The 16,463-nt window shown below is 47.1% G+C and overlaps 1 protein-coding gene across 5 annotated transcripts in view; it reads left to right on the top strand.

Moving 5' to 3' along the window:
* Positions 1-16,463, top strand: part of CHD8 (chromodomain helicase DNA binding protein 8) — a 371,271-nt gene that overhangs the window by 277,398 nt on the left and 77,410 nt on the right. For all 5 annotated transcript variants that reach the window (XM_063913512.1, XM_063913515.1, XM_063913511.1 and 2 more), the window contains exon 30: positions 15,334-15,535. In XM_063913512.1, coding sequence (XP_063769582.1) covers positions 15,334-15,535 — 202 coding nt within the window. The remainder of the gene's footprint in view (positions 1-15,333; positions 15,536-16,463) is intronic.

The raw sequence follows: 16,463 nt of genomic DNA, 5'->3' as shown, positions 1-16,463 counted from the left end.
AAAACACCTTGGCTGGCAAATATATCACAATATATAGCCCCAGAGGCTATATATGTGATAAATACCCCTGCCAGAATCCATAAAAAAGCGGGAGAAAAGTCCGCGAAAAAGGGGCGGAGCTATCTCCCTCAGCACACTGGCGCCATTTTCTCTTCACAGTGCAGCTGGAAGACAGCTCCCCGGGCTCTCCCCTGTAGTTTTCAGGCTCAAAGGGTTAAAAAGAGAGGGGGGGCACTAAATTTAGGCGCAATATTGTTTATACAAGCAGCTATTGGGGGAAAAATCACTCAGTTATAGTGTTAATCCCTGCATTATATAGCGCTCTGGTGTGTGCTGGCATACTCTCTCTCTGTCTCCCCAAAGGACTTTGTGGGGTCCTGTCCTCAGTCAGCATTCCCTGTGTGTGTGCTGTGTGTCGGTACGGCTGTGTCGACATGTGGGATGAGGAAGGTTACGTGGAGGCGGAGCAGAGGCCGATAAATGGGATGTCGTCCCCTGTGGGGCCGACACCAGAGTGGATGGATAGGTGGAAGGTATTAACCGACAATGTCAACTCCTTACAAGGCTGGATGACGTAAAACAGCTGTGGGACAGCCGGCTTCTCAGCCCGCGCCTGCCCAGGCGTCTCAAAGGCCATCAGGGGCTCAAAAAAGCGCCCGTTACCTCAGATGGCAGACACAGATGTCGACACGGAGTCTGACTCCAGTGTTGACGAAACAAAAAATAATTGAAGCGCTATACAACCAGATTATATTTTTTTAAAAATTTATTCTCACCAATAGACAACACCTATAAACAAACAAACACTTAACACACGGCCGGTGTATAAAATATTTAAAAAATAGCAATTGCTTCAAGTAATAATTAGTATTATTAGAACCACCAATCCATTGGGACTATTCATTAGTTAAGTAACCAGTGCACAATGATAATTCAACACAGATATATTACGTTGATTTTCTATTAATTGAAACCACAGTCCAGATTGAACCATTAGCAAACAGTCACTTCGACGTAGATATTAAATCATGTCCACAGCTTATGATGCATGCATCAATATATTTAAGCTTTCCTGTAAAGCCAAAGCAAAACTTGCGTGATGTAATATAATCCAATCCAGATTTAGTGCTTATAGTGCAACTAATTTTGTGAATGATGCAAAAGTCAGCAAGCACTTTTTAACTTATTATGTGTCCCGTCAGCGCGGGTAGGTAAGGACAGTGGTATCTTGGTTGGCTTACTGTGCATTGATCGTAATCGGTGTCTGCAGACTCCACCGGGAAACGATCTCCCCTCCAGCGGCCGAAGATGCTGTATGCCGCAAAAGCTGATCCGGGGTCTGGCCACACCAAGTCCGTTCGTTGTATGTCCCACCGATGGTCAAACAGTCACAGCCGTGTTTAAGGTGCAACCTCTCTACGCGTTTCTCCGCCTTTAACTCGGCGGCTTCCTCAGGAGTAATGATGCCGGTGCTCCCGTCTGTTCATTTAAATAGCACGTCTTTCCTCAATTACCGGGCACTCTGGCATCACCTGCGCTGGTTCTATGCGCTTCACTTGCGTGTCACCGCTCATCAGTTTCTCTATTCCATTGATTGGTATACAGATAATACATGCACGTTCTTGGTCTAATCGTTAATAATGCATACATATTTCATATATAACATATAGAATACATGTTGAATCCCAATTATAACCAAATATTACTTCTTTTATAAAAAGAAATGGATTTTTCTAAATATATAAAAATGACAGCAATTAACATGAAACTTGTCGGCAATATCTCCACACTGCCTATTTAGAAAACCACTTGCATGTGGGGAGGGGGATAATTCCCCCCACCGACACACAACGGCCTTAACGTAGGGAATTCCCCCCATTATAGCACACGATGTCAGAAACATTTATCTATAATAAACAAAAATATGAATGATAAAGATGAATGGAATGAAAATAAAAATAGAAATAAACATAAAAATAGAGATAGACATTTCAATCTATTAATTACTTAGTAGACCATATCTATATAACCCGGTGGTCACCACCACCAATTATATACTCCATAATTGAGCCGCAATCCCCATATTATCACATCCCCAAGAATTCAAAAATTCATAACATTATTTAATGTCAATATTCTAGTTAGCAAGATTATCTTCTCAATTATTACGTCTAAGGCATAGTGGGTATTCCGCAAGGGGGATTTATTAATAAATATTATTTAACTCTACCGTATCATTCAACCCATTCGGTACCAATGTCCCCAACCGGAATATCCAGTATGCCTCCCTCTTGCAAAGGAGGCCATATCGATCCCCTCCCCGAGCTGTTTTTCTTATCTGTTCAATGGCGAACATCTGAATGTTACTTAAATTCCCCAATTTACAATTTGTGATGTGCGCATAAAGGCTTAGTTTCCTTGTTTTATTAACTATATTCCTCTTATGCTCCATCAATCTATCATGTACAGCTCTGGTAGTCCGACCCACATATTGTTTCTTACAACCACAGATGAGTAAATAAATCACAAACGAAGACTTGCAATTAATAAAATCCTTAATATCAAATGATTCTCCTGTATTTAGGGACTCAAAAATAGTCACTTTACGATGACAAAATTGGCAGGTCTGACATCTAATATTCCCACACTTGTGGAAGCCTAAAGGTTTCTCTGGCAACCAACTTATTGTGTTATTTACCGATTTCTTATTCCTCATATGGCTTGGCGCCAACCTTAATTTAAGATTATCAGACCTTCTAAACGTCACTTTATCACTACACCCAGATCCACCCTTCAGGATATCATCCATTTCTAATATTGTGTGATTTTTCTTTATAATCTTTCTAATTTCATAGGCGTGTGAATTAAACTTAGTGACGAAATTAATTGATCGCTCACTCTCCTCTGACTGAGATATGGCTACTTCTTTTGTCCCCTTACCCTGCAATAATTGGACTCTATCTATCTGACAGACCTCTCTATATGCTTTATTAACTATATCAAAGGGATACCCTTGTTCAAAGAATGATATTTTCAATTTTTCTGCCTGATCATGGAATTTTTTCATAGAGGAGCTATTTCTTTTTAATCTAATGAACTGACCCTTAGGTATATTATCACGCCATTTATATAAATGGCTACTTTCATAATTCAAATAACGACCCTGATCAACCTCTTTAGTAAAAGTACAAGTATGTAGTTCATCGCCCACAACCTCTAGAGCAATATCCAAATAAGAGATACTAGTCAAACTGTAAGTGTATGTGAATTTCAAACCAAAACAATTAGTGTTTAAATTAGTCAGAAAAGTGATAAGTGACTCCTCACACCCACCCCAAACAAAAAACAGATCGTCTATAAAACGACAGAGGACGAGATCGGCGCCAAGTCCGCCCCCCCACACATGTTCCTGTTCAAAGCGGCCCATGTATAGGTTCGCGAAACTCGGCGCGAATCTCGTCCCCATCGCTGTTCCTTTCTGCTGTAAATAATATATTGAATCAAAAATAAAATAATTATGATGGAGTATAAATTTAATCGACTGTATTAAAAATTCACATAATTCTGTCGTTACTGATCGATCTGCCTTTAAAAAATGCTCAACCGCAACCACACCTAGATCCTGTGGAATATTAGAATATAGTGCTTCTACATCACACGTGACAAGATAATAACCCCTCTTCCACCGAATATTGTGAATTAAATTAAGAAATTGAGTGGTGTCCTTAATAAATGATTTTAAATTACGCACATATCCTTGTAAAAAGGAATCTACGTAATGTGACAAATTATTAGTAAGTGAGTTGACGCCTGATATAATCGGGCGACCAGGTGGGGCAATTAATGATTTATGTATTTTTGGCAAATGATAATAAGTGGGTGTTGTTGGGTGAACTGTAAATAAAAATTTGAAAGTATCCTTGGATATCACTCCAGAGGTCATGGCTCGAGATAACATATTCTTCAGCTTAATCTGAAAGGCAACTGTTGGGTTGGCGGGTAGCTTTTTATAGACAGTCTGATCATCTAACTGTCTATAAGCCTCCACAAGATAATCCCTCCTATTCTGGAGTACTATCCCGCCTCCCTTATCAGCCGCCTTTATTACCAATTCGTGATCAGAACTTAGACTTTTAATGGCCTGTCTTTCTCCTTTGGATAAATTATCCTTAAAAAAGCTTTTCTCTGCCTTATTACATAGAATCCGAAAGTCCTCTAAAGTTGAGAGGTTGAGACATATACACAATCCACTAGGAACATCCGTTACATGATCTCGGCAATGAAAAATGTGTTACGCATTTCTGACATGAACCCAATTACCACATAAAAGGGGTTTTATTTTTGGGGAGAAAAAGCAGCCAGTGTTTTGTTCCCCCATCAGATGAATGAATGAAGTGTGTAAAGTAGCGTGGGTTCCCCCAATAAGAAACTGATAATTTCTAAAAAGTTACTGATGGCGTACCCTTTCCCGCCAGAGGATAGGTCACGTTGGGAGATATCCCTTAGGGTGGATAAGGCGCTCACGCGTTTGTCAAAAAAGGTGGCACTGCCGTCTTAGGATACGGTTACCTTGAAGGAGCCTGCTGATAAAAAGCAGGAGGCTATCCTGAAGTCTGTATATACACACTCAGGTTATATACTGAGACCTGCAATTGCCTCAGCATAAATAGTGCTGCTGCAGCGTGGTCTGATACCCTGTCAGATAATATTTATACTCTAAGACAGGGATAATAGTTTGCTAACATAGAGCATATTAAAGACGTTGTCTTATATATAAAGGATGCACAGAGGGATATTTGCCGGCTGGCATCCAGAATTAATACAATGTCCATTCTGCCAGGAGGGTATTAGAAACCCGGCAGTGGACAGGTGATGCATACCTATAAAAGGCACATGGAGATTCTGCCTTATAAGGGTGAGGAATTGTTTGGGGGTGGTCTCTGGGACCTCGTATCCACAGCAACAGCTGGGAAGAAAATTTTTTTACCTCAGGTTTTCTCACAGCCTAAGAAAGCACCGTATTTTCAGGTACAGTCCTTTCGGCTTCAGAAAAGCAAGCGGGTCAAAGGCGCTTCCTTTCTGCACAGAGACAAGGGAAGAAGGAAAAAGCTGCACCAGCAGCCAGTTCCCAGGATCAAAAAATCTTCCCCCGCTTCCTCTGAGTCCACCGCAGGACGTTGGGGCTCCACAGGTGGAGACAGGTGCGGTAGGGGCGCGTCTCGGGAACTTCAGGGACCAGTGGGTTTGCCCACAGGTGGATCCCTAGGTTCTGCAAATAGTATCACAGGGATACAGGCTGGAGTTCGAGGCGACTCCCCCTCGCCGTTACCTCACATCAGCCTTGCCTGCTGCCCTCGGAGAAAGGTAGTACTGGCGGCAATTCACAAGCTGTACTTCCAGCAGGTGAAATCAAGGTACCCCTCCTTCAACAAGGCCGGGGTTACTATTCCAAAATGTTGTGGTACCGAAACCAGACGGTTCGGTGAGACCCATTCTAAAATTGAAAGCCTTGAACACTTTTATATACGAAGGTTCAAGTTCGAAATGGAATCGCTCAGGGCGATTATTGCAAGCCTGGAGAATTTCATGGTATCACTGGACATCAAGGATGCTTACCTGCATGTCCCTATTTACCCTCTTCACCAGGAGTACCTCAAAATTGTGGTACAGGATTGTCATTACCAATTCCAGACGTTGCCGTTGGTCTGTCCCCGGCACCGAGGTATTTACCAAGGTAATGGCCGAAATAATTATCCCGTACTTGGACGATCTCCTTATAAAGGCGAGGTCCAGGGAGCAGTTGTTCGTCGGAGTAGCACTATCTCGGGAAGTGCTACAACAGCACGGCTGGATTCTGAATATTCCAAAGTCGCAGCTGGTTCCTACGACGCGTCTACTGTTCCTGAGTATGGTTCTGGACACAGAACAGGATAAAAAGGGTTTCTCCCGGAGGAGAAGTCCAAGGAGTTGTCGTCTCTAGACAGAGACCTCCTAATACGTATACAGGTGTCGGTGCATCAATGCACGCGAGCCCTGGGAACGATGGTAGCTTCTTACGAAGAAATTCCATTCGCCAGGTCCCATGCAAGGATTTTCCAGTGGGATCTGTTGGACATGTGGTCCGGGTCGCATCTTCAGATGCATCGGCGGATAACCCTGTCTCCAAGGGCCAGGGTGTCGCTGTTGTGGTGGCTGCAGAGTGCTCATCTTCTAGGGGGCCGCAGATTCGGCATACAGGACTGGGTCCTGGTGACCACGGATGCCAGCCTTCGAGGCTGGGGGGCAGTCACACAGGGAAGAATCTTCCAAGGCTATGGAAAAGTCAGGAGACTTCCCTACACATAAATATTCTGGAAGTTAGGCTAGACCCCTGCTTCAACACCGGCCGGTGCTGATCCAGTCAGACAACATCACGGCGGTCGCTCATGTAAACGACAGGGCGGCAAAAGAAGCAGGATGGCGATGGCAGAAGCCACAAGGATTCTCCGATGGGCGGAAAATCATGTGTTAGCACTGTCAGCAGTGTTCATTCCCGGAGTGGACAACTGAGAAGCAGACTTTCTCAGAAGACACGACCTCCACCCGGGAGAGTGGGGACTTCATCCAGAAGTCTTCCAAATGATTGTACACCGTTGGGAAAGGCCACAGGTGGACATGATAGCGTCCCGCCTCAACTAAAAGTTACAAAGATATTGCGCCAGGTCAAGGACCCTCAGGCGATAGCTGTGGACGCTCTGGTAACACCGTGGGTGTACCAGTCGGTGTATGTGTTCCCTTCTCTGCCTCTCTTACACAGGGTAATGAGAATAATAAGAAGGAGAGGAGTAAGAACTATACTCATTGTTCCGGGTTGGCCAAGAAGAGCTTGGTAACCAGAACTCCAAGAAATGATCTCAGAGGACCCATGGCCTCTGCCGCTCAGGCAGGACCTGCTGCAGCAGGGGGCCTGTCTGTTCCAAGACGTACTGCAGCTGCGTTGGACGGCATGGCGTTTGAACGCCGGATCCTGAAGGAAAAGGGAATTCCGGAGGAAGTTATCCCTACGCTATTTAAAGCTAGGAAAGAAGTGAACGCTAACCATTATCACCGCATATGGCGGAAATATGTTGCGTACTGTGAGGCCAGGAAGGCCCCAAAGGAGAAATTTCAGCTAGGTCGATTTCTGCACTCCCTACAGTCAGAGGTGACTATGGGCCTACAATTGGGTTCCATTAAGGTCCAGATTTCGGCTCTATCGATTTCTTCCAAAATGGAACTGGCTTCACTGCCTGAAGTTCAGACTTTTGTTAAGGGAGTGCTGCATAGTCAGCCCCCGTTTGTGCCTCCAGTGGCACCGTGGGATCTCAAAGTGGTGTTGGATTTCCTGAAGTCGCATTGGGTTGAGCCACTTAAATCCGTGGAGCTATAATACCTCACGTGGAAAGTGGTCATTCTGTGGGCCTTGGCGTCGGCCAGGCGTGTGTCAGAATTGGCGGTTTTGTCATACAAAAGCCCTTATCTGTATTTTATATGGGAAAGGCGGAATTGAGGACTCGTTCCCAATTCCTTCCTAAGGTGGTATTAGTTTTTTATGTGAACCAACCTATTGTGGTGCCTGCGGCTACTTGGGACTTGGAGGATTCCAAGTTACTGGACGTAGTCAGGGCCCTGAAAAGTATATGTTTCCAGGACAGCTGGAGTCAGGAAGACTGACTCGCTATTTATCCTGTATGCACCCAACAAGCTGGGTGCTCCTGCTTCTAAGCAGACGATTGCTCGCTGGATCTGTAGCACGATTCAACTTGCACATTCTGCGGCTGGACTGCCGCACCCTAAATCTGTAAAAGCCCATTCCACGAGGAAAGTGGGCTCTTCTTGGGCGGCTGCCCGAGGGGTCTCGGCTTTACAACTTTGCCGAGCTGCTACTTGGTCAGGGGCAAACACGTTTGCAAAATTCTACAAATTTGATACCCTGGCTGAGGAGGACCTTGAGTTCTCTCATTCGGTGCTGCAGAGTCATCCGCACTCTCCCGCCCGTTTGGGAGCTTTGGTACAATCCCCATGGTCCTTACGGAGTCCCCAGCATCCACTAGGACGTCAGAGAAAATAAGATTTTACTCACCGGTAAATCTATTTCTCGTAGTCCGTAGTGGATGCTGGGCGCCCGTCCCTAGTGCGGACTGTCTGCAATACTTGTATATAGTTATCGTTAACTAAAAGGGTTATTGTTGAGCCATCTGTTGAGAGGCTCTGTTATGTTCATACTGTTAACTGGGTATCATATCACGAGTTATACGGTGTGATTGGTGTGGCTGGTATGAGTCTTACCCGGGATTCAAAATCCTTCCTTATTGTGTCAGCTCTTCCGGGCACAGTATCCTAACTGAGGTCTGGAGGAGGGTCATAGTGGGAGGAGCCAGTGCACACCAGGTAGTCCTAAATCTTTCTTAGCTGTGCCCAGTCTCCTGCGGAGCCGCTAATCCCCATGGTCCTTACGGAGTCCCCAGCATCCACTACGGACTACGAGAAATAGATTTACCGGTGAGTAAAATCTTATTTTTTCTCTGACGTCCTAGTGGAGGCTGGGAACTCCGTAAGGACCATGGGGAATAGACTGGCTCCGCAGGAGGGGCACTCTAAAAAAAGATTAGGTACTATCTGGTGTGCACTGGCTCCTCCCTCTATGCCCCTCCTCCAGACCTCAGTTAGAATCTGTGCCCGGCCAGAGCTGGGTGCTCCTAGTGGGCTCTCCTGAGCAACTAGAAAAAGTATTTTTAGGTTTTTTATTTTCAGTGAGTTTCTGCTGGCAACAGACTCACTGCTACGTGGGACTAAGGGGAGAGAAGCAAACCTACCTGCTTGCAGCTAGCTTGTGCTTCTTAGGCTACTGGACACCATTAGCTCCAGAGGGTTCGAACACAGGCACCTGTCCTCGATCGTCCGTTCCCGGAGCCGCGCCGCCGTCCCCCTTGCAGAGCCAGAAGAACAGAAGCTGGAAGACGTCAAAATTGGCGGCTGAAGACTCCTGTCTTTATTAAGGTAGCGCACAGCACCGCAGCTGTGCGCCATTGCTCCCAGCACACTTACACACTCCGGTCACTGTAGGGTGCAGGGCGCTGGGGGGCCACAATTGAGATACCTTTGGCACAAAATCATACATATATACAGTCTAGCACTATATATGTAAAAACCCCCGCCATTATTATACACTGAAAGCGGGACAGAAGCCCGCCACTGAGGGGGCGGGGTCTTCTTCCTCAGCACACCAGCGCCATTTTCCCTTCACAGCTCCGCTGGAAGCACGCTCCCCAGGCTCTCCCCTGCAGTATCCAGGTACAAGACGGGTTAAAAAGAGAGGGGGGGCACATAAATTTAGGCGCAAATCGATATAGACAAGCAGCTATTGGGAAAATCACTTATTAGCAGTGTAAATCCCTGTGTTATATAGCGCTGTGGTGTGTGCTGGCATACTCTCTCTCTGTCTCCCCCAAAGGACTTTGTGGGTCCTGTCCTCAGTCTGAGCATTCCCTGTGTGTGTGCGGTGTGTCGGTACGGCTGTGTCGACATGTTTGATGAGGAAGGTTACGCGGAGGCGGAGCAAGGGCAGATAAGTGTGGTATCGCCCCCGTCGGGGCCGACACCAGATTGGATGGATATGTGGAAGGTCTTAAATGACAATGTAAACTCCTTACATAAAAGGTTTGATGACGCTGCAGCCTTGGGACAGCCGGGGTCTCAGCCCGCCCCTGCCCAGGCGACTCAGAAACCGTCTGAGGCTCATAAACGCCCTCTAGCTCAGATGGTTGACACTGATGCCGACACGGAGTCCGACTCCAGTGTCGACGATGATGAGGCACATTTACAGTCTAAAATGACTAAGGCCATCCGATACATGATTATTGCAATGAAAGATGTATTACACATTTCTGAGAGTAACCCGGTTAATACCAAAAGGGTTTATATATTTGGGGAGAAAAAGCAGCCAGTGACTTTTCCCCCATCTGATGAATTAAATGAATTGTGTGAAGAAGCGTGGAGTTCCCCTGATAAGAAACTAGTGATTTCTAAGAGGTTACTGATGGTGTACCCTTTCCCGCCAACGGACAGGTTACTTTGGGAAACATCCCCTAGGGTGGACAAGGCGCTGACACGCTTATCTAAAAGGGTGGCCCTGCCGTCTCAGGATACGGCCGCCCTAAAGGAGCCTGCGATTAGAAAGCAGGAAGCTATCCTTAAGTCGGTGTATACACACTCTGGTACTCTACTGAGACCTGCTATTGCTTCAGCCTGGGTGTGTAGTGCTGTAGCAGCGTGGACAGATACTCTGTTAGACGACATAGATTCCCTCGACAGAGATACTGTTTTGCTAACCCTGGGCCATATCAAAGACGTCGTCTTATATATGCGAGATGCTCAGAAGGACATTTGCCTGCTGGGATCTAGAATTAATGCTATGTCCATTTTTGCCAGTAGGGTCTTATGGACTCGGCAATGGACAGGAGATGCTGATTCTAAAAAACACATGGAGGTTTTGCCTTATAAGGGTGAGGAATTGTTTGGGGACGGTCTGTCGGACCTCGTGTCTACAGCGACAGCTGGAAAGTCCACTTTCTTGCCTCAGGTTTCCTCACAGCCTAAGAAAGCACCGTATTATCAAATGCAGTCCTTTCGTTCCCAAAAAGGCAAGAGGGTCAGGGGTGCATCCTTTCTTGGCAGGGGTAGAGGTAAGAAGCTGCACCATGCAGCCAGTTCCCAGGAACAAAAGTCCTCCCCTGCTTCCACTAAGTCCACCGCATGACGTTGGGGCTCCACAGGCGGAGCCAGGTGCGGTGGGGGCGCGTCTCCGAAACTTCAGCAGCCAGTGGGTTCGCTCACAGGTGGATCTCTGGGCTATACAAATTGTATCTCAGGGATACAAAATGGAATTCGAAGCGACTCCCCCCCGCCGTTACCTCAAATCAGCCTTGCCAGCTTCCCCCATGGAAAGGGAGGTAGTGCTGGCGGCAATTCACAAGCTGTACATCCAGCAAGTGATTGTCAGGGTCCCCCTCCTTCAACAGGGAAGGGGTTACTATTCCACAATGTTTGTGGTACCGAAACCGGACGGTTCGGTGAGACCCATTCTGAATTTAAAGTCCTAGAACACTTATATAAACAAATTCAAGTTCAAAATGGAATCGCTCAGAGCGGTGATTGCAAGCCTGGAAGAGGGTTTTTTTTTTGGTGTCGCTGGACATCAAAGATGCTTACTTGCATGTCCCCATTTACCTACCTCACCAGGAGTACCTCAGATTTGTGGTACAGGACTGTCATTACCAATTCCAGACGTTGCCGTTTGGCCTGTCCACGGCACCGAGAATATTTACCAAGGTAATGGCCGAAATGATGATACTCCTTCGGCAGAAGGGAATTATAATTATCCCGTACTTGGACGATCTCCTCATAAAGGCGAGGTCCAGGGAGCAGTTGTTGATCAGCGTAACACTCTCTCAGGAAGTGTTACTACAGCACGGTTGGATTCTGAATGTTCCAAAGTCGCAGCTGATTCCTACGACGCGTCTGCTTTTCCTGGGCATGATTCTGGACACAGAACAGAAGAAGGTGTTTCTCCCGGTGGAGAAGGCCCAGGAATTAGCATCTCTGGTCAGGGACCTCCTGAAACCAAAACAGGTATCGGTGCATCACTGCACGCGAGTCCTGGGAAAGTTGGTGGCTTCATACGAAGCCATTCCCTTCGGCAGGTTCCATGCGAGGATCTTTCCGTGGGATCTGTTGGACAAATTGTCCGGATCGCATCTTCAGATGCATCGGCTGATCACCCTGTCCCCAAGGGCCAGGGTGTCTCTTCTGTGGTGGCTGCAGAGTGCTCACCTTCTCGAGGGCCGCAGGTTCGGCATACAGGACTGGGTCCTGGTGACCACGGATGCAAGCCTCGGAGGGTGGGGGGCAGTCACTCAGGGAAGAAACTTCCAAGGGCTGTGGTCAAGTCAGGAGACTTCTCTACACATAAATATACTGGAACTAAGGGCCATTTACAACGCCCTGAGTCAAGCAGAGCCTTTGCTTCAAAACCGGCCAGTGCTGATTCAGTCAGACAACATCACGGCGGTCGCCCATGTAAACCGCCAGGGCGGCACAAGAAGCAGGATGGCAATGGCGGAAGCCACAAAGATTCTTCGATGGGCGGAGAATCACGTGCAAGCACTATCAGCAGTGTTCATTCCGGGAGTGGACAACTGGGAAGCAGACTTCCTCAGCAGACACGACCTCCACCCGGGATAGTGGGGACTTCATCAAGAAGTTTTCCAACTGATTGCAAACCGATGGGAACTGCCAGAGGTGGACATGATGGCGTCCCGCCTCAACAAAAAGCTAAAACGTTATTGCGCCAGGTCAAGGGACCCTCAGGCGATAGTTGTGGACGCCCTAGTGACACCGTGGGTGTACCAGTCGGTATATGTGTTTCCTCCTCTTCCTCTCGTACCCAAGGTACTGAGAATAATAAGGAGGAGAGGAATAAGAATAATACTCATTGTTCCGGACTGGCCAAGAAGGACTTGGTACCCGGAACTGCAAGAAATGCGCACAGAGGACCCATGGCCTCTGCCGCTCAGACAGGACCTGCTGCAGCAGGGGCCCTGTCTGTTCCAAGACTTACCGCGGCTGCGTTTGACGGCATGGCGGTTGAACGCCGGATCCTAGCGGAAAAAGGCATTCCAGATGAAGTTATTCCTACGCTGATAAAAGCTAGGAAAGACGTGACAGCAAAACATTATCACCGTATATGGCGGAAGTATGTTGCTTGGTGTGAGGCCAGGAAGGCCCCTACGGAGGAATTCCAGCTGGGTCGATTCCTGCACTTCCTACAGTCAGGGGTGACTATGGGCCTAAAATTGGGGTCCATAAAGGTCCAGGTTTCGGCCCTATCCATTTTCTTTCAAAGAGAACTGGCTTCACTGCCTGAGGTTCAGACTTTTGTAAAGGGAGTGCTGCATATCCAGCCCCCTTTTGTGCCACCAGTGGCACCCTGGGATCTTAACGTTGTGTTGGATTTCCTGAAGTCACACTGGTTTGAGCCACTTAAAACCGTGGAACTAAAATATCTCACGTGGAAAGTGGTCATGCTGTTGGCCTTGGCATCGGCTAGGTGTGTGTCGGAATTGGCGGCTTTGTCATGTAAAAGCCCATATCTGATCTTCCATATGGACAGGGCAGAATTGAGGACTTGTCCCCAATTTCTCCCAAAGGTGGTGTCATCGTTTCATTTGAACCAACCTATTGTGTTGCCTGCGGCTACTAGGGACTTGGAGGACTCCAAGTTGCTGGACGTAGTCAGGGCTTTGAAGATATATGTTTCCAGAACGGCTGGAGTCAGGAAGACTGACTCGCTGTTTATCTTGCATGCACCCAACAAGCTGGGTGCTCCTGCTTCAAAGCAAACTATTGCTCGCTGGATCTGTAGCACGATTCAGCAGGCTCATTCTGCGGCTGGATTGCCGCATCCAAAATCGGTAAAAGCCCATTCCACGAGGAAGGTGGGCTCTTCTTGGGCGGCTGCCCGAGGGGTCTCGGCATTACAGCTTTGCCGAGCTGCTACTTGGTCGGGTTCAAACACATTTGCAAAGTTCTACAAGTTTGATACCCTGGCTGAGGAGGACCTTGTGTTTGCTCATTCGGTGCTGCAGAGTCATCCGCACTCTCCCGCCCGTTTGGGAGCTTTGGTATAATCCCTATGGTCCTTACGGAGTACCCAGCATCCACTAGGACGTCAGAGAAAATAAGAATTTACTCACCGGTAATTCTATTTCTCGTAGTCCGTAGTGGATGCTGGGAGCCCGTCCCAAGTGCGGACTCTCTGCAATACATGTATATAGTTATTGCTTAACTAAAGGGTTATTGTATGAGCCATCTGTTGAGAGAGGCTCCGTTATTGTTCATACTGTTAACTGGGTATAGTTATCACGAGTTGTACGGTGTGATTGGTGTGGCTGGTATGAGTCTTACCCTGGATTCCAAATCCTTTCCTAGTAATGTCAGCTCTTCCGGGCACAGTTTCCCTAACTGAGGTCTGGAGGAGGGGCATAGAGGGAGGAGCCAGTGCACACCAGATAGTACCTAATCTTTTTTTAGAGTGCCCAGTCTCCTGCGGAGCCCGTCTATTCCCCATGGTCCTTACGGAGTTCCCAGCATCCACTACGGACTACGAGAAATAGAATTACCGGTGAGTAAATTCTTATTTTCCCCCTCCTTGGTGGTGTTACTCTCTGTTACTTGTAATCTATGTCTAAAAAGAGGGGGGGCTATTTTTTTTTTTACTCTTGGTGCCCCACTTATGTCTGTGCCACATACAAAGAGTAAATCACTTTCATAATGATGTAGTACCTCTGGACTACTGTACTTGCATCACTCTGCATTTCCAGACTGCACTCCCAGTGGGCTGAATCTCTCAGGACAATGCCTGAGCCAGTGTGTGTCTGGGTATTTGGGCAGTCTATTGACTGCATTTCCTACCTACATATTTTAGTTTAGTATTTAAGTAGCCCACTTATTTCCCATTGTTTTAAATTCCATCCTTTTATGCCAGTTTGACCTTTTAGCAGTGTTCTGGATGATTTGCTGTGTTCTCTGTCAATGATGAGCATGATACTCTTGACAAATTAGGCCCTCCCAAAATTCAATAAATTCTGTATTGCTACTAATTATATTGACTGACCTATTTGGGCAGTGCTTTTACCTTTAAACATTCATTACTCATGAGACCAAGGTCACCCCCGATCCCCCAAGATGTGGCAAGAGCGTCCAGGGATGAATCTCCACACTTCCGAACAACCCATGTACTATAATCTGATGCTTTAGGATAGAGGTTGGGCTATTATTGATTTGCAGTGCTTCCAGATAGCAGGGTAGATTGCTCATACAAAAGAACGGAAATAGCTTGTAGACCAGATATTGTTATCTTATGGTCATTAGCTTTTAGATGCTTTAGTACTTTCATTTTATCCAATGAGTAGTACTTAATGGCAAAGTGACAACTCAAAAAACCTAATTGCATCCCAGGAATTCTCGGATATCTAACTATGTTGTTACATGGGTGTTCATAGAGCTTAAAGCATACCTTTTAAATGAAGTTACAGATTTCAGCCAGGTAAAGGTCATTAATTATCTCAAACATAGACATATAAGCAAGTAATATATCAGAAGCAATGTGCACACCTCAATGAAGTTTAGTAAGGGTCATCATTGCCTCAGCTTTAGAAATCTTATCAAGTTGAAATGGATTGCAGTTTCTGTAGATACCGCGTGTACAAATCTAATTACAGTAATTTGTATTTCTGATTCCATTTCTTTCATTAGCAACACCTATGCCCAGTGGCATGTTGTGGCCACCTGGCTCTGCTCTCACAGCCCGCCTGCGCCGCCTCGTCACTGCCTACCAACGTAGCTACAAACGTGAACAGTTAAAAATGGAAGCCGCGGAGCGAGGTGACAAACGCAGGAAGCGCTGTGAGGCGGCATTCAAACTGAAGGAGATTGCGCGTCGAGAGAAGCAGCAGAGGTGAGCGTGCATTATTATTATTTCTCTTTCATCCACTAGGGGACACTGGAGTCCTATACAGTAGGGGGTGTGAAGCTTGCAACCGGAGGTGTGGCACAATCTAAAATTAGCATTGTCTGCACAGCCGGTTCCTCCCCCTTCACATCCCTTCTCCCTCAGTTTGAAAAATTGTGCCTAGGAGGTAACAGGCACTGAAGGGAGCTCCTGCTCCCATGAAGAATTATTGCTTTTATTTATTTATTTTTTCTTTTCTTTTACTAGCCCAATCCCTCCTAACCAAAGGAAGGGTGCAGGTTTCCGATGACAAGATGGTAAATGCCCGATCCCACCTAAATGAAAGGGGGTGCAGGCTTTACCAGATGAAAAGGCTGCGTCCCTCTAATAAAAGGGGGACAAAGTCCAGGAGTGGAGACAATGATTCCTGCTGAAGGAGTCTGCATCTCCTTACCAGCGCCAACTGTGAGTATGAGGGTTTTTAACATAGAGAGGCCCCACAGGAAGGTTAGTGTAGCACATTTCTTTTTCCAGGCCCCTCCAGAAACCCCCACTCCCCCTCCCCTCTAGCTCCCCATGCGATCATTGGAGCTGTTGTGGCTCAGCACACTTTAGATTCAGCACTCAGGAGAGGTGCCGCTACGGGAGGGGTGAGAGAAGTCCCGTAGCGTGCGTCACCCGGGATGACTGAAGCGCCGCTGCGGGACTGAGTGGAGGAGGACCACGTTGGAGAGACTAGCAAGGCGCAGCTACGGTACTTAGTGAGAGGTCCCGTAGCGTGCGCGTTACCGGGGGAGACAGTGGCACCGCTGCGGGACTTGGTGAGCGGTCCCGTAGCGTGCATCGCCATTGAAGAGAGGCCGCGAGGAAGACCGGGGGAGACAGTGGCGCAGCTACGGGACTTAGTAAGACGGCCCCGTAGCGCGCGCGCACA

The sequence above is a fragment of the Pseudophryne corroboree genome, chromosome 1, assembly GCF_028390025.1.
Source record: "Pseudophryne corroboree isolate aPseCor3 chromosome 1, aPseCor3.hap2, whole genome shotgun sequence".
Lineage (NCBI taxonomy): Eukaryota > Metazoa > Chordata > Amphibia > Anura > Myobatrachidae > Pseudophryne > Pseudophryne corroboree.
This window is presented reverse-complemented; position numbering and strand designations above follow the sequence as displayed.